This window comes from Protomyctophum bolini (genome assembly GCF_963924005.1).
Source record: "Protomyctophum bolini genome assembly, chromosome: 20".
Classification (NCBI taxonomy): domain Eukaryota; kingdom Metazoa; phylum Chordata; class Actinopteri; order Myctophiformes; family Myctophidae; genus Protomyctophum; species Protomyctophum bolini.
This window is the reverse complement of record NC_137881.1, coordinates 30506417-30522965: the sequence shown is the minus strand read 5'-3', so window position 1 is coordinate 30522965 and position 16549 is coordinate 30506417. Positions and strand designations below refer to the sequence as shown.

General features: G+C 43.5%; 1 protein-coding gene across 1 annotated transcript; it reads right to left on the bottom strand.

The window, feature by feature from the left end:
* Positions 1-741: 741 nt before the first annotated feature.
* On the bottom strand, positions 742-13997 carry LOC308335766 (acidic leucine-rich nuclear phosphoprotein 32 family member D-like). The gene is made up of 7 exons (XM_080792950.1): positions 13860-13997; positions 10053-10202; positions 9338-9460; positions 8884-9061; positions 6109-6209; positions 4438-4504; positions 742-3331 (listed from the first exon to the last, which is right to left on the bottom strand). The coding sequence occupies exons 1-7, from the start codon at positions 13911-13913 to the stop codon at positions 3231-3233; spliced, it is 774 nt and encodes a 257-aa protein (XP_080649076.1). The 5' UTR covers positions 13914-13997; the 3' UTR covers positions 742-3230.
* Positions 13998-16549: the final 2552 nt, after the last annotated feature.

Here is a 16549-nt window from a genome sequence, read left to right as displayed (position 1 = left end):
AAATCTTTTAATTAAAAAAAAAAAGAAAGTAATTTTGCGTGTGGATACTTGGCCGAGTGGACACAGCAAAAACAAAGTGGCTGTATATATATATATATATATACACACACACACAATATGAATTGGCTGCGGCTGGCCACTGTTCATTAGCTTCTGTGACCACCAGAGCATGGGAACTTGGGAAGTGATCATTGACAATGGGAAAACACTGCCCTTCAACCATTCAAAGTCTTTTGAAACACAGACACTCTTTTAGACGCTTAATTTAGAACAAAACTTTTTCATGTCAAGGATCCCTAAATTGACACTTGACTGAGCCCACGGACCCCCATTAGAGAATATACGCCAGGGACCCCCCATAAGAGAAGATTACGGCTCTAGCAGCGTTTCTCACACCCGTTTCATTTCAAGGGACCCCCAGTTTGACATGCAATAGTCTACGGACCCCCCATTTAATGGCATTTCCATCTCTGGGACCCCAATGTATGTCGTAAAATCAGACAAAATCAGAGTTACAGACCCATAAGGGTCCATTTGGTTCCAAACTATCATTTAGCTGGGGACCCCCTGGAACTCCCTCAAGGACCCCTGGAGGTCCCCAGACCACACTTTGGGAACCACTGTTCTGTGTGGTAAAAATATCACATGAATTCTACGGAGAAAGTCCATGCGGTGACTTCATGTCGATTTCCGTCACCGTGTGAAACCCACCAACAACAATGCTACAGTAGAAGCCAGGAGGAAAATGTTAAGATTTTTATTTACAAAGTACATTTTTTTTCTGTGCTTTTTTTTCAATTTTACTTTTAACTTACAGAAAAGTAAAAAACAAAAAACAAAAAAGCCCACAACTAATCAGTGTAAATGTTAAAAGGACGGAGAGAGAGGAGGTAGGAGGCGAGGAAAAGTAAAGAGTGAGGAAAGGGGGGAGGAAGGGAGAGAGAGAGAGAGAGAGATAGAGATAGAGGGGAGAGGTAGGGGGTCAAGGGAAGGAACCGAGGAGACAAAAGCGAGAAGGGGGTGAGAAATTAGGCCCGATGTATACGTAGCAGCTGTGTCGCGCTGCATCAATCAAACGGTATAAATCAGACGTAAGATTTTAAAGAGTGAAGCACCGTCCCTTTAACAAATCATACAAAAGAAAAGAAAAAAACAAAAATCAACAAAAACAAAAATACTCCTGAAAAAATATTCTTTTAAAAAGCTCTGTTGGCAAAATAGACGAACTGTCGACCGCGGCGCCCTGGGAGGGGAGTTTTTTTTAAAGCCCAGCCATGGATAACATCGCCACGCGCGTCCTGTGGGTTCGAACACGGCTGATCGACAAAGTCACACAGCAACGCACTGTGGGCTTGAACTCATGGAATTAAAGCTTAATAAAATACCACGACTGAAATCAGATTAGGATTTGTGTGTCAGCGCCGAATCTGTGATTTGATGTTTTCCCTAAAGAAATTAACTAATAGTATGTAGGACTGTCACGTTTAGATCATTCCATTTTTCCAGATCGGAGGCTTTAATTTTAAGATATATATCCGAGAGCATTACGGTTTTAGGAACACGTTTTCTTAGCTTTGACCACTTCAAATACTCTTTCATCTTGGAACAACTAATAACTTGTACTGAAAATAGACGAGCCGTCTTTTTTCAGTACAAGAGATAGAAGACCGAATGCCGTGGAATCCCAATTTACCGAAATCAATCGCGAAGACTGAGAACTTTTTAAATCCATGTCAACCATATTCAGGAACACTGAAACGCGGCGATGTCATCACATACCTGTTCCGTTACCCCCCCCTCCCCACGGTGATGTCATAGAAAGGTTGGGGGGGGGGGGGGGGGGTCTGCATTTGAAAAAAAAAACAAAAACAAAAAAAACAACAACAAACTAAATAGTAACACGGCGCACACAACCCTGACTCAGGACAACATTGGTCGTAGCAAAGAGAGGAGAGAGCGGAGCACTGGGGGGAGGGGAGGGGAGGGGGGGGGGGTGTTCAGGGAGAAGGACAAGCTCCATTACTTAATGCCGCTTTTCCTCCCAGGAGCCCTTGTTCCGTTTTCCTTTAAGACAGAACCTATAAAGACGGGATTCGGGAAGCTTTCAGACAGTTCCACTTGGAATTACAATAACAAAATTAAACTTTGTTTTTAAAAGCTGCAATCCATAAGTCGTTTTGATTTGAACCCATGTCTATTGTTTATCCATTTGTGTGCCCCGAACGAATAATGTTATTTCTGCGCGTTACCGCAACACTGCGGTGGTTATAGTTGGGTCCCCCACACCTGCTATATATATTATATTAAGATCTCGTGGTCGGGGTAGGACACCTATTGGTTGCCGACGGGTACTGCGTTGAAACTGAAATCATCATGGGAAGGCTCAGTCTGTTGTGGAATATTGTGTGGCGTCGAGGCCTCGGGGGCGCGTCATTACGGCGCAGCCAGCCGTGAGAGCTGCGAGGGGCTTCTTCCAAGCGCAGCGTCGGTAAGAACTTGTGGTGTAGTACACGACGTACAGGAGGCTCAGGAGAGTGTGTGATCAACAGACACCAACCGCGATCGCCGTCAGTATACTGCCGGCTGCAGCGCTTTGCATGGCCCCCGGCCATGAAACAGGACTCTGTGTGAAAGGAAAACCTGTTGAAGTAACAAACGACTAGGGAGAAGTCAAACTGTGCGGCCTCCACCGAGAAAGATCTACATCCGTAAAGAATCTGTGTAGTCCTCAGGGCAGCAACACCCACATTTGTATCGGACAAGGAAAAAAAACGCCAGTTTGTGAAATCATCCTCTCCCCCAAACAAACAAACAGGCTTTCAAGTTGTAGCATCAACGGGGGTGCTCAAATCATGCGCAGGGTTTAGAATTTTTTTGGTTAGGACATAAGTTACAGATTGCAGCTTTAAAAAAATGAGATTCAAGTCAAACAATCTATACATTTTTGGGGACACGCGGCGGCGGGTGCATATTTTGCCGCTATAGGATAGAAGACGCTAGGCCATCATCATCAAGAGTTAATGACCCCACAGCACAACCCGTCAAAGCAGAGTCCCAGGACGGGGGGGGGAAGATAGGAACAAAGGGTCCCGGGTTAAGAGAAATGGAACGTGGCCCCAGACCGGAGGTTTGGGGGTGCATGTGTAGGCAGTCCAGAGTAGGGTCAGAGGTGACAGGGTCAGGGGGGAGGTGGGGGGGGTAGGGGTTTTGCAGGAGTCTTTTTGTCCGTCTCATTCATCTTCTTCGTCGTCGTCGTCGTCTTCTTCCCCGTCGTCATCGGGTTCCGGTTCCCTCTTCCTCTTCTCTCCTTTGGCCGGGGACGAGTCCTCGTCTGGATGAAGAGATAAAACACCTCGTTAGGACAACATCGCAACAGATCAGCACCCTAGGGTACTAGGGTAGGTACCCTCACAAAAAACATGCAGTAATCCTGGTCTCTAAACTGGACCCGGCGCCCTGGCCAGCCGGGGCGCCTGATGAGAGGGAAAAGGAACTGGTTGGAATAACGTGCTCCTTCCACGCGCTATACGTCCAACCAGGGAAACTCCCCCCACTGTCAGGTGTAAAGGAGCAACTTGGACACTCAGGCATGAAGGAAAGCATGAGTTAAAGTCCGTTGCTCTCCCCTTGTCCCCCCATATATGGGGACTAGGTTGGTGGAGCCCAGGATCACATTAGATGATTGACACAGGGGTGAAAAATGGGTTACAAAATCGTGGGATAAAAAATATATATATTTAAAAACAACAGAGCAGCACCATGCGGAATACATGGAATAAAGGAAAAATAAAATATCAAGACTGAAAATGTAATGATGACATTTGTTTTAGGTATGCTCATTCTAATCTAAACCCATTGTTGCTGCTGTTCCACATAACAGCACAACCATTTGACGAAATCGCAGATTTGAGGCATTAACCTGCTTTGCTTTTTTATGACATTTCTGAGAGCATTCATGTTTCTGGAAGACGCTTTTAAACTTTTCTATTGCTAGTTTGAGCACTTCAAATACGACTCATCTTAAAATAACTAATGACCCAAAAATAGCCAATCTACAAGCTCACACGTGGCGAGTTTGTAGACCGGCTATTTCCGGTGCCGCTAGCATGCATTCACAGAAGACACGCTGGCAAAAATAGCAGACCTACAAGCTCGTAGCGCGCCACTCGGTGGCGCGCTACGAGCTTGTAGATCTGCTATTTTTCAATAGCTAAAGCACAACATAATGCTGACACCAAAAGGGGTTCCCGTCGAAAATGGGTTAATCCATGAGAAGAGAATAGAACAGCACGGAGCAGTACAGCAGTGGAAAAAGCACTCACATCTTTTACTTGAAAGTAAAAAGTATCAATATTGTAATGTAAATGTAATACTCTAAAATAAAAATAAAACATTGAGACTTTGTATACAGAAGAGGTAAAAAATAAATTGTCTTACCATCATCTTCGTCGTCGTCATCTTCCTCACTGTCCTCACTGTCCACATCTCCGTTCACCTCTCCACCCTGAACACAAACAAAAGGCCACTTATTACAGTGTCCCTCTGGCTCCCCCAGCTGGCTGCTCACGACACAACACAACACACCAGAGTTAACCAAGCAGCACTTTCAACTAGGTGCATGCCCAGGGGGGCAGTCAGACAGATATTTTGTGAAGCCACTAAGGAAATTTCATATAATGGCCTGTTGTGGCGCTCTCACTGGGCTCAGAAAAACCCATAGCCCCATAGAAGTCCATGTATTTGGGCCCAACTTCACCTAGACTGTATTACCTTAATAAACATGGTCATGAATACTTTCTGTCACTAGTTTAAATTCTCATTTCTAATGTCATAATATTCTTTTTGGAAAATGATTGTCCCATTAATTAAAAAAATGACCATAAAGTCGCGTATGTTCTGAGGGGCGTGGCTACCGTTACAGTCTATGATAGGGATTCCCCTCCCACTCGAGTGAAAATAAAAACCAACGGAGAAGAAGAAGGGGGGGGAAGTCCGGCCTCGTTGTCTGGGCCAGCCAATGGCCAGTTGGACCAAAACGGATCTAGAAAGTGTGTGCCACGGTTTAATCCTAAAGAAGTCGGCCATACGACCGTCCATGATCAAAGGTTTAATGTTTAAAAAAAAAATTACAAGATGCCAGAGTTAATGGAGGAAAAAAAACGTGTTTCCCTTCGAAATTACTTCATGTGACATAATATATTACATGGATACAAATATTCCAATATAGCTGTGCCATTAGAGCGATTTCAAAACATGGTAAAACTGTTCTAACCTAGCAGCATATACAGTGAACTAAACACCAGTCAGAGTTAATAACATTATGCCATTAGCATATGTTGGCCAGTGAATTAATAAAGTAGCGTTCGTGATCATTCCAGTGTAAACTACAGTAAATGTAATTACCTATGTATCCCACAGACGGCCCCCAGAATGTTAAATCTCCCACACTCCCATTCAACAAAATTAACCACCATGGTTGTGGCACGTTATTGTCCACTTTTGGAATCTGTTATACTTTATTTAAGTTAGTTTGAACTCTGGTTGCTGTAGGCTTGACGCGTCATTTCAAAACCTATACCGGATGTGCAAGGACACGCTGTGATTGGCCAGTAGCCACTTTGAGTGGCAGTTGGGGGAAAATGCTCACCCCAAAAGGCAAATAAGACAGCACCGTCCGTGCTGACTGTCTGGTTCTACTTTAACCCATTGATGCCCAAGGCCGAATCTGGGAACGCCTTCTAGGGCCTGACCTGAGGTTTCTGAAAACCTTCACATTTTGACTCATTATTTTTGTTAAATAGTTATGTTGCTACATGTATAGCAATAGCCGATGAGACAGAGAGCGCGCCGGCATGGAGGGTAGAACAACGTATAGGTTGCACCAGGCATCAATGGGTTAACGTCAAGACTAATGCTTCATGTATGCGCCGTCATACGAGAAGGTCCATTTCCAAAATTAGAGTCTGGAAGTGGAAACCAGAGGGAAATAAATAAAAAGTCCCTGGGGAGAGATTGGTCTGGCCATGTGGATTGGATTCATATCAATGCAAATGTGAAATGCATGACTGAGAGTAATACAATAATAAGTGTTAACGTCTCCTAGCTCACCTCTTCGACATCACTATCGTCATCGTCGTCCTCCTCGGCCACCACCTCTTCCTCGTCCTCCTCTTCCTCGTCAAAGTCCTCAGACTCGCCCTCCTCTCCCTCTGGAACACAGAAGGTGCCCAACAACAAGGAACGTCAGAACATCCAACAGAAAGATAAATAAAAAATACAAAGTAGAACCAGCTCCGTGGAGGACTCAGCCAGGGATGCACCATATTGACATTATTTGGCCGATAAACAGAGCATGGCAACAATCGATCAATACCGATATTGCAATGCAAACAGTCTCCAGTAGGGTTTACCTTTCACCCGTTAAAGCAGCTGTGTTTAACCCATTCTGAACGGGAACCCGTTTTGGTGTCAGCATCATGTCATGCTTTAGCTATTGAAAAATAGCAGATCTACAAGCTCATAGCGCGCCACCGAGTGGCGCGCTACGAGCTTGTAGGTCTGCTATTTTTGAAAAATCGAAGAACGACTGACATTTTTTAGAATCTGATCTCAGGTCAGAATGGGTTCATCAGACCAGTGTGTGTCCAGTGGAAACCTCGTATGAATCTGATCTCAGGTCAGAATGGGTTAAAGTGCAGCCCATGGGCCAAATGCGGCGGATTTTTATTCATGTTGCATTATGAACGGCTCAACAGTATGGGGCATTTTTACATTTACGTTTTTTTAACCTGGACATTTCCAGGAGTATAATTTTTCAGTGTTCCTTCTTTTTTTTGACAACAAAAAAAAGACAATACGAAAAAAGAAAGAAAAAAACAAAAACAAGGCTGCATTTTTCAGATTACAAGATACATTCATTGAAATCCTCCTACATTATCACTAAAGAAGAGATCCCACTTTTCCCACTTTTTATAGAACTTACCTCCTTGTACTTTTTAATAATAATTATTATTTTTACCTTAAGGCTGAAAAAAGGCTGAGATACACTTTTTGTTCACAGCACACACCTGACAAAAGACCATTGATATTAAATATTGATGATAGTTAAAGGTATTGTAGACAAGTTTCCAGTGTTTGTACACAGAATTGATCGAGTGTTTCCAAACAAATTAAAATCTAGCTCCACCCCCCTCCCCCCGTCATTCTATTGGCTGAGCCAGGTCACTTCGGGCTATGGGGTTGTTGTTGCTGCTGGGAGGGACGCTATGGATATTGCGCTCGTATGGCTAAATATGACATTAAAAAAATATGAATTTCTATCGATATCATAGTTACAACAATGACATTGAGTTGACATGTTTTTTTAAGGGTAACTGTAGCGTAATCACAATATCACAAGACTGACACGACGAGTCCCGCAAATGAGGAAGTAGGAAGTAGTGGAGCAGACTCACTGGCTCTCAATTCAATTATCTTTCATTTGTAATCGTGCATATAAAACATATTGCCCCTCAAATGCCCCAGCCACTACAGCATCGTTCATGTGAACTACTTTGTCCACGGTTATTCATTGCAATGAAGAAAAATCGCTATGATCAGCGACGGCTTGTCACCGTTGGCGAGCACGGGTTGAATGCAAGCTTCAAGCCGGCCGGACCACCCAACCATGCGCTATACATAGCGATTCTCATAATTTCAACAGGCTTACATATTACATCATAAACATACTATTTCACATGAACAATGGTGAAACTAAGATATGGGGATAATATTATACTTGCAATGAAATCGCATTGCGTTTTCATTATAATACTGCTGGGTCGAACACACAGTCACACCCTCGCGCTGTGATTGGCTAAGACTCCGCGTCACCCCCCACACAGACCCTCCTCCCAACACACTTTATTCCGTCCCGACACATAAACAACAGTGGCTATAAACAGATACAAACACATAGAGGGAGACAAAGGGAGAGTGTATGTCTACAGGGCAGCAGCTCAGCATCAAAATATAGGGGAAGATAGAGGGAATAAGGCCACAAATATAGATAGATAAATATTTTGATTTTTGGCTGAAAACCTGCCTATATCACCTTTAAATAGAATCGTTTAAATCCGAAGCTAAATTATGCAGTTGGCCCTTTGGGTGTTTTAACATTTTCTAATATGTCCCCTTTTGAAAAAAGGTTGGACACCCCTGTGTTATAGAGTAGTCCCAACTGTGATTCTGGATGCAGAAAGAATATTCACAACATAGGTCAAACAAAAACGTTTCTACAGGTAGACTCTTTTTAAAGCCTACAGTCATCAAATAGTGGTCAATAACAATATGATGACATATGGATTAGGCTTCATCTCTCATTCCATTCCCTCTCTAGGCCTGTCAGTAGTATTACATAATAGCATAATCGGCCTGGGGGCGGCTTAACGGTCCAGGCACTTTGGCTGGTAATCCAGCTGGACAGTGTGTCGTGGGTTCGAGTCCCAATCCCGACAGATTTTTACTGCGTGTCTTCGATCGCTAATCCCAATTCCATTCTCACGATAATACTAATTCTAAATATTATTTTTTAAATATCGTTAAAAAAAGACCTGAACTGCCCACAACCCTCCTATGAGACACAGATCAAGTAGAAGAAAATGGTGGCATTTTATCATGATTATAGTGAGGACCAAATACATGAAGATAGATTGAAAAGTGGTGAAGTGGTCCTTTAAACTATTTGTCATATCTGCCCTGTGCATTTTGTGATTACGAACTGAAATACAACTAGTAACGTTCCAATGTTCAATGAAGAAAAAATAATAATAATCGCAATTATTTGTGACAATTAATCGTCAATTTAAAAGTACCGGTGACCGTCCTAATTCCATCCACTCTCACCTTCATCGTCAACTAAGTCAGCCTCTCCATCGGAGTCGGACGCCTCGCAGTCGTCTATGTCGTAGCCGTCCAGGTAGGTGAGCTGTGGGAGGAGCTTGAAGATTGACTCTCTGTAGTCGGTCAGGTTGGTCACCTCGCAGTTGAACAGGTCCAGAGATTTGAGCTGCGGGAGTTTCTTCTGTTGGTGGGGGAGGGGAGGGAGGTCACAACTTCAGTTTGAACCATTTTAAAAGCGGAACGTCTGCATAGTCTCTATATAGCTAGACACATATATATATATATATATTATGCTCTATATGCGACATTTGCAGGCGGACAATTTTTTTTGGGGGGGGTGCGTCAGCTTGTTCGGGAGGCAACAGGGGGTGCATGGCCAAAATAGTTTGGTAACTGCTGCTCTAAGGCTATAATAGCATGGGACCTCAAACAAGGTCACGTGTTAAGCTCCACCCACCAGGGGCTCCAGGGTGCTGATGTCTTTGAACTTGTTCCCACTGAGGTTGAGGTGCGTTAGGTTCACCAGCCTCTCTGCCAGGACCTCCAGACCGCCTGATATCCTGTTGTCACTCAACTCCAACTAGAGGGACAAACGGATTGGGGGAGAGCAAGAGAGAGAAGGGAGGGTGTCATCTACATTCTACAGTGGTGGTTCCCAAACGTCTTAGCCTGCGACATAAAATAAAAAAAGTAGTCGTTTGCCCGGGACCCAAACTATTGAAAATAGCAGATCTACAAGCGCACGGTGCATCGGTTTGCACCGCATTGCGATCATGTAGATCAGCAATTTTCACTCATTCTTAATCATTATTTTTTTATTCATTGAATTTCTTAATTTGTTTGATTTTTTTTTTATTGACTTGAGGCAGAGTCTAAAAACGCCTCCTAAAACCTAACCTAAGGTTTTCTGAAAACCTTCAAATTCGTATATAGTATATATGAGACATACTGTATGAGACACAGAGGTGTCTCCTATAGCAACATAAAAGAAATTGCTCAATACTGACAGCCGGTCAGCAGGTGGATTCATGAATGTATGTACCGTAGTATATAGTCAATATTTTAGGCCAATAAAACAAAACTATAGAGCAAATTTCACACTTTGAAAGAAAAAAAGGCCTGTTGGCTGCCGGACTACCAGGGTGAGTCCGGGTGCGTTTGTTTTCCTGTACCTTCTTGAGCTTTTCCAGCTTGGGTATGTTTGAGACGCTGACCAGGCCGACGTTTATGAGACTGAGGTGCTCCAGGTTGTTAAACTCGTCTGTTATTCCCTCCATCTTTCCCTCACTGGAACGACAGTTGTCAAGGACCAACTCTTGAACCTGAAGGAGGAGAAGGAAGGGGTTATTCACGTAAAGAGAGAGGGGAAAGGATACGTCTGTCTAGTCGAGGATTTATTGTCGTATAAATAATTGTGAGTTCTCGGCATCGACCATTAAAATAACATTTCCGTATAACTTTCGGGCTTTGTAAACAGAAATTGCACAGGTGTGACAAATTAGTAAACACTTTGACTTCTAAAGCTAAAGTTAATTCATTGTAGAACACTTTCCCTGCGGTTCGCGAGTTATGTTTTCATTGATAAATTCATCCGTTATGATCCGTTATGATCACCAGTATGGAATATTTTTCAACACTACGAAAAGCGATTACAGTTTTAAAGTGGATTTTGCAGTGGCTGTTCAAAGGTAACTTTAAACATAGGCAGTCTAGCCTGAAAGACGGCCGTAAAAAACCTGTTAAAAATACAAAGAAATTGCTAATGTAGGCTACCATGGAAAAAACTGTCCATATATTTAATTTGATCAATTCAAAATGTATGAACCTTTTTCAATAAATTAAATTCTCTCAAGAATTACGATTAAGCAATGGGCCTAGTGACGGAGGAGTCTTTTGTACCACAGAAAATAGCCGATCTACAAGCTCACAGCATTCCAGTACCATGCGAAAACAATAGTTTAGATAAAAAAAATACGGAGGGAAGGAGAGGAGACTGACAATCAAGTTTAATACGTTTTTTTTTTAACCGTTTACTGTACTTTCATCCAAATGAGAGGAACCATTTATTAGCTTCAAATGTAGTGTTTAAACATTTTTCATATTGGAACTGATCCCATATTGCATTCCAGGCCCCAATCTGTAAACTCAAATTGGTAACATTTAGTCCCTCGTTTGTGCCAAATCGGGTTTGCACATGGTTTGTTAAACTCCCTCTGGTGTTGTGGGTGTGGACTTAGTCAACATTAAGGAAGAATTTAGACAGGTACATGGGTATCTTGGTGGTGTATCGAATCTTGTGGACCAGACACATTGCAAGATGCTCTACTCTGTCGTCAACTTCTCTAACCCATTCTAGCCTGTCAAAGTGGGCCGGGGTGAGATGGGTTCGGGGACTGAGACCAAGTAAGAGCCTGACCAGTTTGTTTTGGGAGGTCTGGAGCCTTGTTTTAAGGGCCTTTGAGGTGCTGTGGTACTACCAAGACTAGAGGTGCATGCACAGTCAAAGAAACATTGTACGAGGGCTCCTGTTATAGGGTCTTCAATAGAGCTCGGATAATCGGCCAGCGATCGGCCATATCGACTGATATTCACTCTGATCGGTAACCGGCATTTACCCTATCTGTGATCGGCAATTTACCATATCTATTATCTGGAGAAATGATATTTTACACCATTTAAGTATTAGGTATAAATGTCAATAATATAATTTTCCATTTTTGTGACAGGCCAAAACATTCTCCCCTTCCTCCCCCACACACAGGAACAGTTTTGACATAATCATTTTGGAAATATTAAAATTTGCAACATTTCACAAGATCAGTATCAGACCAATCTGTATCATCCGATGATAAAAACAATCAGTGATCGGTATCGGTCCCAAGAAACCTGATCGGAGCATCCCTAGTCTTAAAGGTGTTTTTGTCGACCAGTGAGGAGATCCTGTATAGGACTCTTGTTTTTGACTTTTTTGATTACGTTGGTGGCCATTTTATCACCGGAAAGATTTGCCTCCAGGATGGAACCTAGGTAGGTCATTTCATCTTTTCGTGTCATAATATTGGCACCCACTGTCCCACTCTAACCAAGAAGCCATCTGCCTTGCTTGATTACCATTTGATCCAAAGAGAATGGATTCAGTTTTTCCCCAGGTGTAAAGATAGTTTGTTATCAGCGAGCCAGGTGCAAATTCTACCAAGTCGGAGCGGAGGGCCTTTTTTTTTTTTTATTTGCCAGCATCCACCTATTAGATTATTAACTCTTTCAAGAGATTGTTAAAAATACTGCATTACTTAATTTGAAAGAAGTCTACACAATTACAGAATGTAGACGCATTGTTATTTTGATCAACGTTTGCCTGTTATCTCTCCTATGGTACCACTGACTGTACCACATCAATAATACAGCATGGAATTGTGGGAAAAGTCTTATCCAACAACAAATTATTCTACGTTTTGGGTCTGAGGGGCATAATCTTGTCAAATGGTGGTCCGTGGGAATAAATAATAGACCTTGGCATGAAAAGTGTTGAAAACAAACTACTGATTTAGGGTGATCAAAATTCAAGGAGTCACGTTGCATATAAGATTGTTGTTTTGCTTTTTTTACACAGGCCATTATCATCATTCCTCGACATCAGCTCAGGTGGAGGGAGGAGACGAGGACCGTATTCAGACTTGAAAGAGTGCATAAAGTACTAAAAAGTAGGTCATGCCGTCTCATCATGTTGGAACTGGTCCTTTGTGTTTGTAAACTCTGAACGCACGTGACACCACGCTTCTTTCTGCTGCTAAGTGCTAACGTCGTTAGCTCGTAAAGCTAACCTCCACATGTTGCAGGCAGCGCGCCATTATTACGCATTGACACATACGGTGGACGTACAAAAACCCACACACAAGTGTACCATGAAACCGCTTGGTTTGTTAACGGGCTGTGCATTTATAATCAATACGGGATTAATAACTGGATGCATTAACATGGTGTTGTTGTTGGGTTAGCATGCTAGCGTGTTAGCATGCCGCCTGCCCGCCCTTCACATGGAGCCAGCCGGGCTCCGTCTAACGTCTGGACAAACTAACGTTACTACGAATAATACGGTTATTAACCGTCACTACCACGTGGATACGTTACTTTTCTCGTAATTACAATATTATTACGACCAAAATAGGCCTATTGGTCATTTGCTTAGGCCGCAATGATGCAAAACGATGGATTCATAATCCGTTTAGTCGGTCTTAAAAGTGACACGGACTGACTGCGTAATTAAAAACGGAACATTGTAGTAACGCGTCGTGTTGACAGCTTTTATCACGGAATATGCGTGATGTGTGCTCAGAAAAACGCGTCACTTTAGTCGAGTGACTTGCTCTTTTAGATTCAGTCTCTCCGATTACAGCAGAGGACACAGAACTGAATTTATAATTTATTTATAACAGACTTCAGTTCTGCTCTGTATCATCTTCTGGTATAGGAGACGGAATATAATAAGCATTTAAAACAAAACGTTAATTCATTCTCGACACGTTTTCTGTCCGATTCTCGACACGTTCTGTCCAAACAGCGGCAAATTAAGCTATAAAGCCACAATTCGTGCATATATGCTCATATAAAACCCATTTGGCGCCAGCTATTAGCCATCTCCACACAGTGTGTGCGTGTCGTGCGTGTGGCGTGCGTGTGTGTGTTCGTTCGGCAGCGTCCATGTGGTCGTTTTGCCTTCGAAGCGCCAACAACATACTTCGCCGTACTAAGAATATAAATCAGGGAAATAGCAGATCCACAAGACCTAAACGCACGGCGGACGCAACGCGCCGTGGGCTTGCAGATCTGCTTTATTTCCAGGCGCGCGCGCGGCACCGCCCGTACGACGGAGGGCAAACAGCCCGCCCGGCCACAACACCACAAGAAACACAACAACTTTCCGCCAATTCAAAGTAAAAAAACAAATGTATCGACGAATTTAATTGCTTAATTAAACTCACGTCGCTGGGGCTGCGGTGTCGCAGCTCCAAGGAGACTCTTTTCTTCATGTCCATTTTGTTTTTGTTTCTTTTTTCTCTTCTTCTCCTCCGCCTCGTTCTTCTTATCAACTTGTTTCTGTATCTGCTGCTTGCCTTGCTTCGCACTGCGCGTGTGCGTCAATCCACACCACAAATACCATATGTGGGCGCTTCCGGTCGTCCGCTTCAAAATAAAACGCTCACTAGCGTCATGCAGTGGTGGGAAAAGTACTTTTCTTTTCTTAAGTAAAAGTAGTAAATGGCCGGAAGCCATTCAGCCATTCATAAAAAATAAACTTTATTAAAAGCACAACAGTATTGGCATAAAATGGATAAAAATCATTGCCAAAATGTATAAAGTGTAGCCTGTAGGTCTGGAAATTGGTAAAAAGTACAAATACCTCAAAATTGCACTTAAGTACAGTACTTGAGTAAATGTACTACCGGTATGTATGTACAGTGTACACCATGACCACTGCCAAAAACTGCATCAGTTATTTTTTGGAATACAAAAAGCCTAGAGCAGGCCTAGTATATTATATTCATCATTATTCATTCATTATTATAGACATCCTTGACATGATTGGACGACCTATTTGACACTCTTTAAAGTTGGCCATTTATAAAATAGCGATATACATAAATAATTATTTATTAATTTTGTTCATCAATAATAAAGTGATAAATATTAGAACGTGCATCATTGTTGACTTGAAGTTGATAGATGCATACAATATATTACCGCTCCGCTATACTATTTTGTGAGAATTGTATTTTTTACTGGTGCAACCACTACATTACACAGCTATGTGTGTCCCTGGGTCTGTCTGTCCAAGCACGAAATAGCTTGGTTGGTTTTCACCATTTCTCAACCGGCAAGATGCGGAAATGGCCCGGCCCCCTGGGCGCATTCCTGGGGGTCTGAATGTTCCAGGGACCCCCCAGGGACTCTGGGGACCACCACACGGTATTACTCTGTCCTTTCTCGACCGTTTCGGACCCCCTGGCCGCATTCCTGGGGGTCTGGATGTTCCAGGGACCCCCGGGGACCCCCACACGGTAACTGTCATTTCTCGACCGTTTCGGCTCGCCGGAAACCGGGCCAGCCCCCTGGGCACGTTCCTGGCGGTCTGGATGTTCCAGGGACCCCCCGTGGACCCCCACACGAAGTTGCACCACTCACTTCACACGGGTGTGATTTTTTTTATCAACAACGTTCATGTTGAAGATGTGGTTATTACAAGAATTTCACCCCGTGTGTGTGTGTGTGTGTGTGTGTGTGTGTGTGTGTGTGTGTGTGTGCGCGTGTGCGTGTGTGCGCGTGTGCGTGTGTGCACTCGCGTGTGGCAAATTGTGGGAAAGTAGGTCACACCGCGTCTGTTGGGTGGTTTGGTTGTAAACGGAGGGAAACAGCAGATGGAAATAAAGGGTCAAACCCGCCCTCCAGTGGCGTTTTATAGCATTGCAGGATGTGTGTGTGTGTGTGTGTGTGTGTGTGTGTGTGTGTGTGTCTGAAATTCTTTATTAGGAACAATCCCTTGAGATGAACCATCTATATGTTTGTTAGCCTGAGATCAATCAAAAAAAAAATATAGAACATTGTGGAAAAGTTAATTTTCTTCTGTAATATAATTTAAAAAGTGAAAGTTTCATATAGGTATTCCAGATGAGATTCCAGGCTAATAGACACATACTATCATTGCGAATGATGCGGTGATGCATGGTTCCTACTTTTAAATGTTGTTATGCGTAATACCTATTTTTATCACCCAGGCCCCCACCCGAGTTGGTTACTGTACACATTGTGGAGTCTGTCAGGTCTCACCTCAGGGGGAGGGGCGAGTTACCATGACAACCAGGCACGCCCACGGCCGTGTCATAGACTCAGTGTATTATCCCAGAGCAATTCTAAATCAGCTGCGCCTCATTCCGGCCGCCGCCCTGGTTAGCAATTAAGGACAGCCGCAGCCTGTCAGCCGCGCCCTTTATAAACAGCCTGCGCACCTAGCAGTATCAGATCCCTGCTACACACAGACGCTCGCGCAGCATATGCCGTCCACTCGGCGTTGGATGGTAAGTCCACACTCCTCTCACTTATGGACTCTCACGTATGGACTATGTTTATTGTTTGATCGTTTGTATCACCACTCAATTGCTCTCTTATATTCTCACATCACCAGGCTTGTAGGAGTGGGGCTGGAAGCACACGCAGGAGCGTGTGCCCCCCATAGACAAGTATACACGGAGAGCCGCATGCATACTGGAGACCCACCTGGCTCGTATCGGGGACGAGTGCGGAAGACGGGACCCCCGTATGGAAACGGCAGCCCCACAGCTCCATAAGGTCGCAGTAAGACAAACCGTTCACTATCTATCACCCGTGTTATTAAGAAGAGGCACTCATAGTGGCAAATGAGCAGCTAAGGATAATAACGAAGATTGTGAATGAAGGAAGTCACCCTGTTGATGCTAAATGAAGACTGTGAATGAAGAGTGTCACCGTGGTGTTGTACACTGAAGATGGTTGAATGAAGATACCCCCGTAGAGACTAATGGAAGCTAGCCGGCTCTAGATAAAGTGTCACGTACACCCTGTGAAAGAAGACAGGCCCGTGTTATGTTTATTTCACCCTTGAAGAGACTTTAAGTTGGCTTGCGCCGCCAGGCCCGGT

What these genes read in the sequence shown, in the direction of transcription:
- LOC308335766 (XM_080792950.1), bottom strand. Translation starts at nt 13,913, where the DNA reads ATGGACATGAAGAAAAGAGTCTCCTTGGAGCTGCGACACCGCAGCCCC. An exon ending in ACGATAGTGATGTCGAAGAG is followed by an intron (nt 4,505 to 6,108) that starts GTGAGCTAGGAG and finishes GTTTGTGTTCAG; the next exon opens with GGTGGAGAGGTGAACGGAGA. An exon ending in TGACGACGACGAAGATGATG is followed by an intron (nt 3,332 to 4,437) that starts GTAAGACAATTT and finishes CTCTTCATCCAG; the next exon opens with ACGAGGACTCGTCCCCGGCC.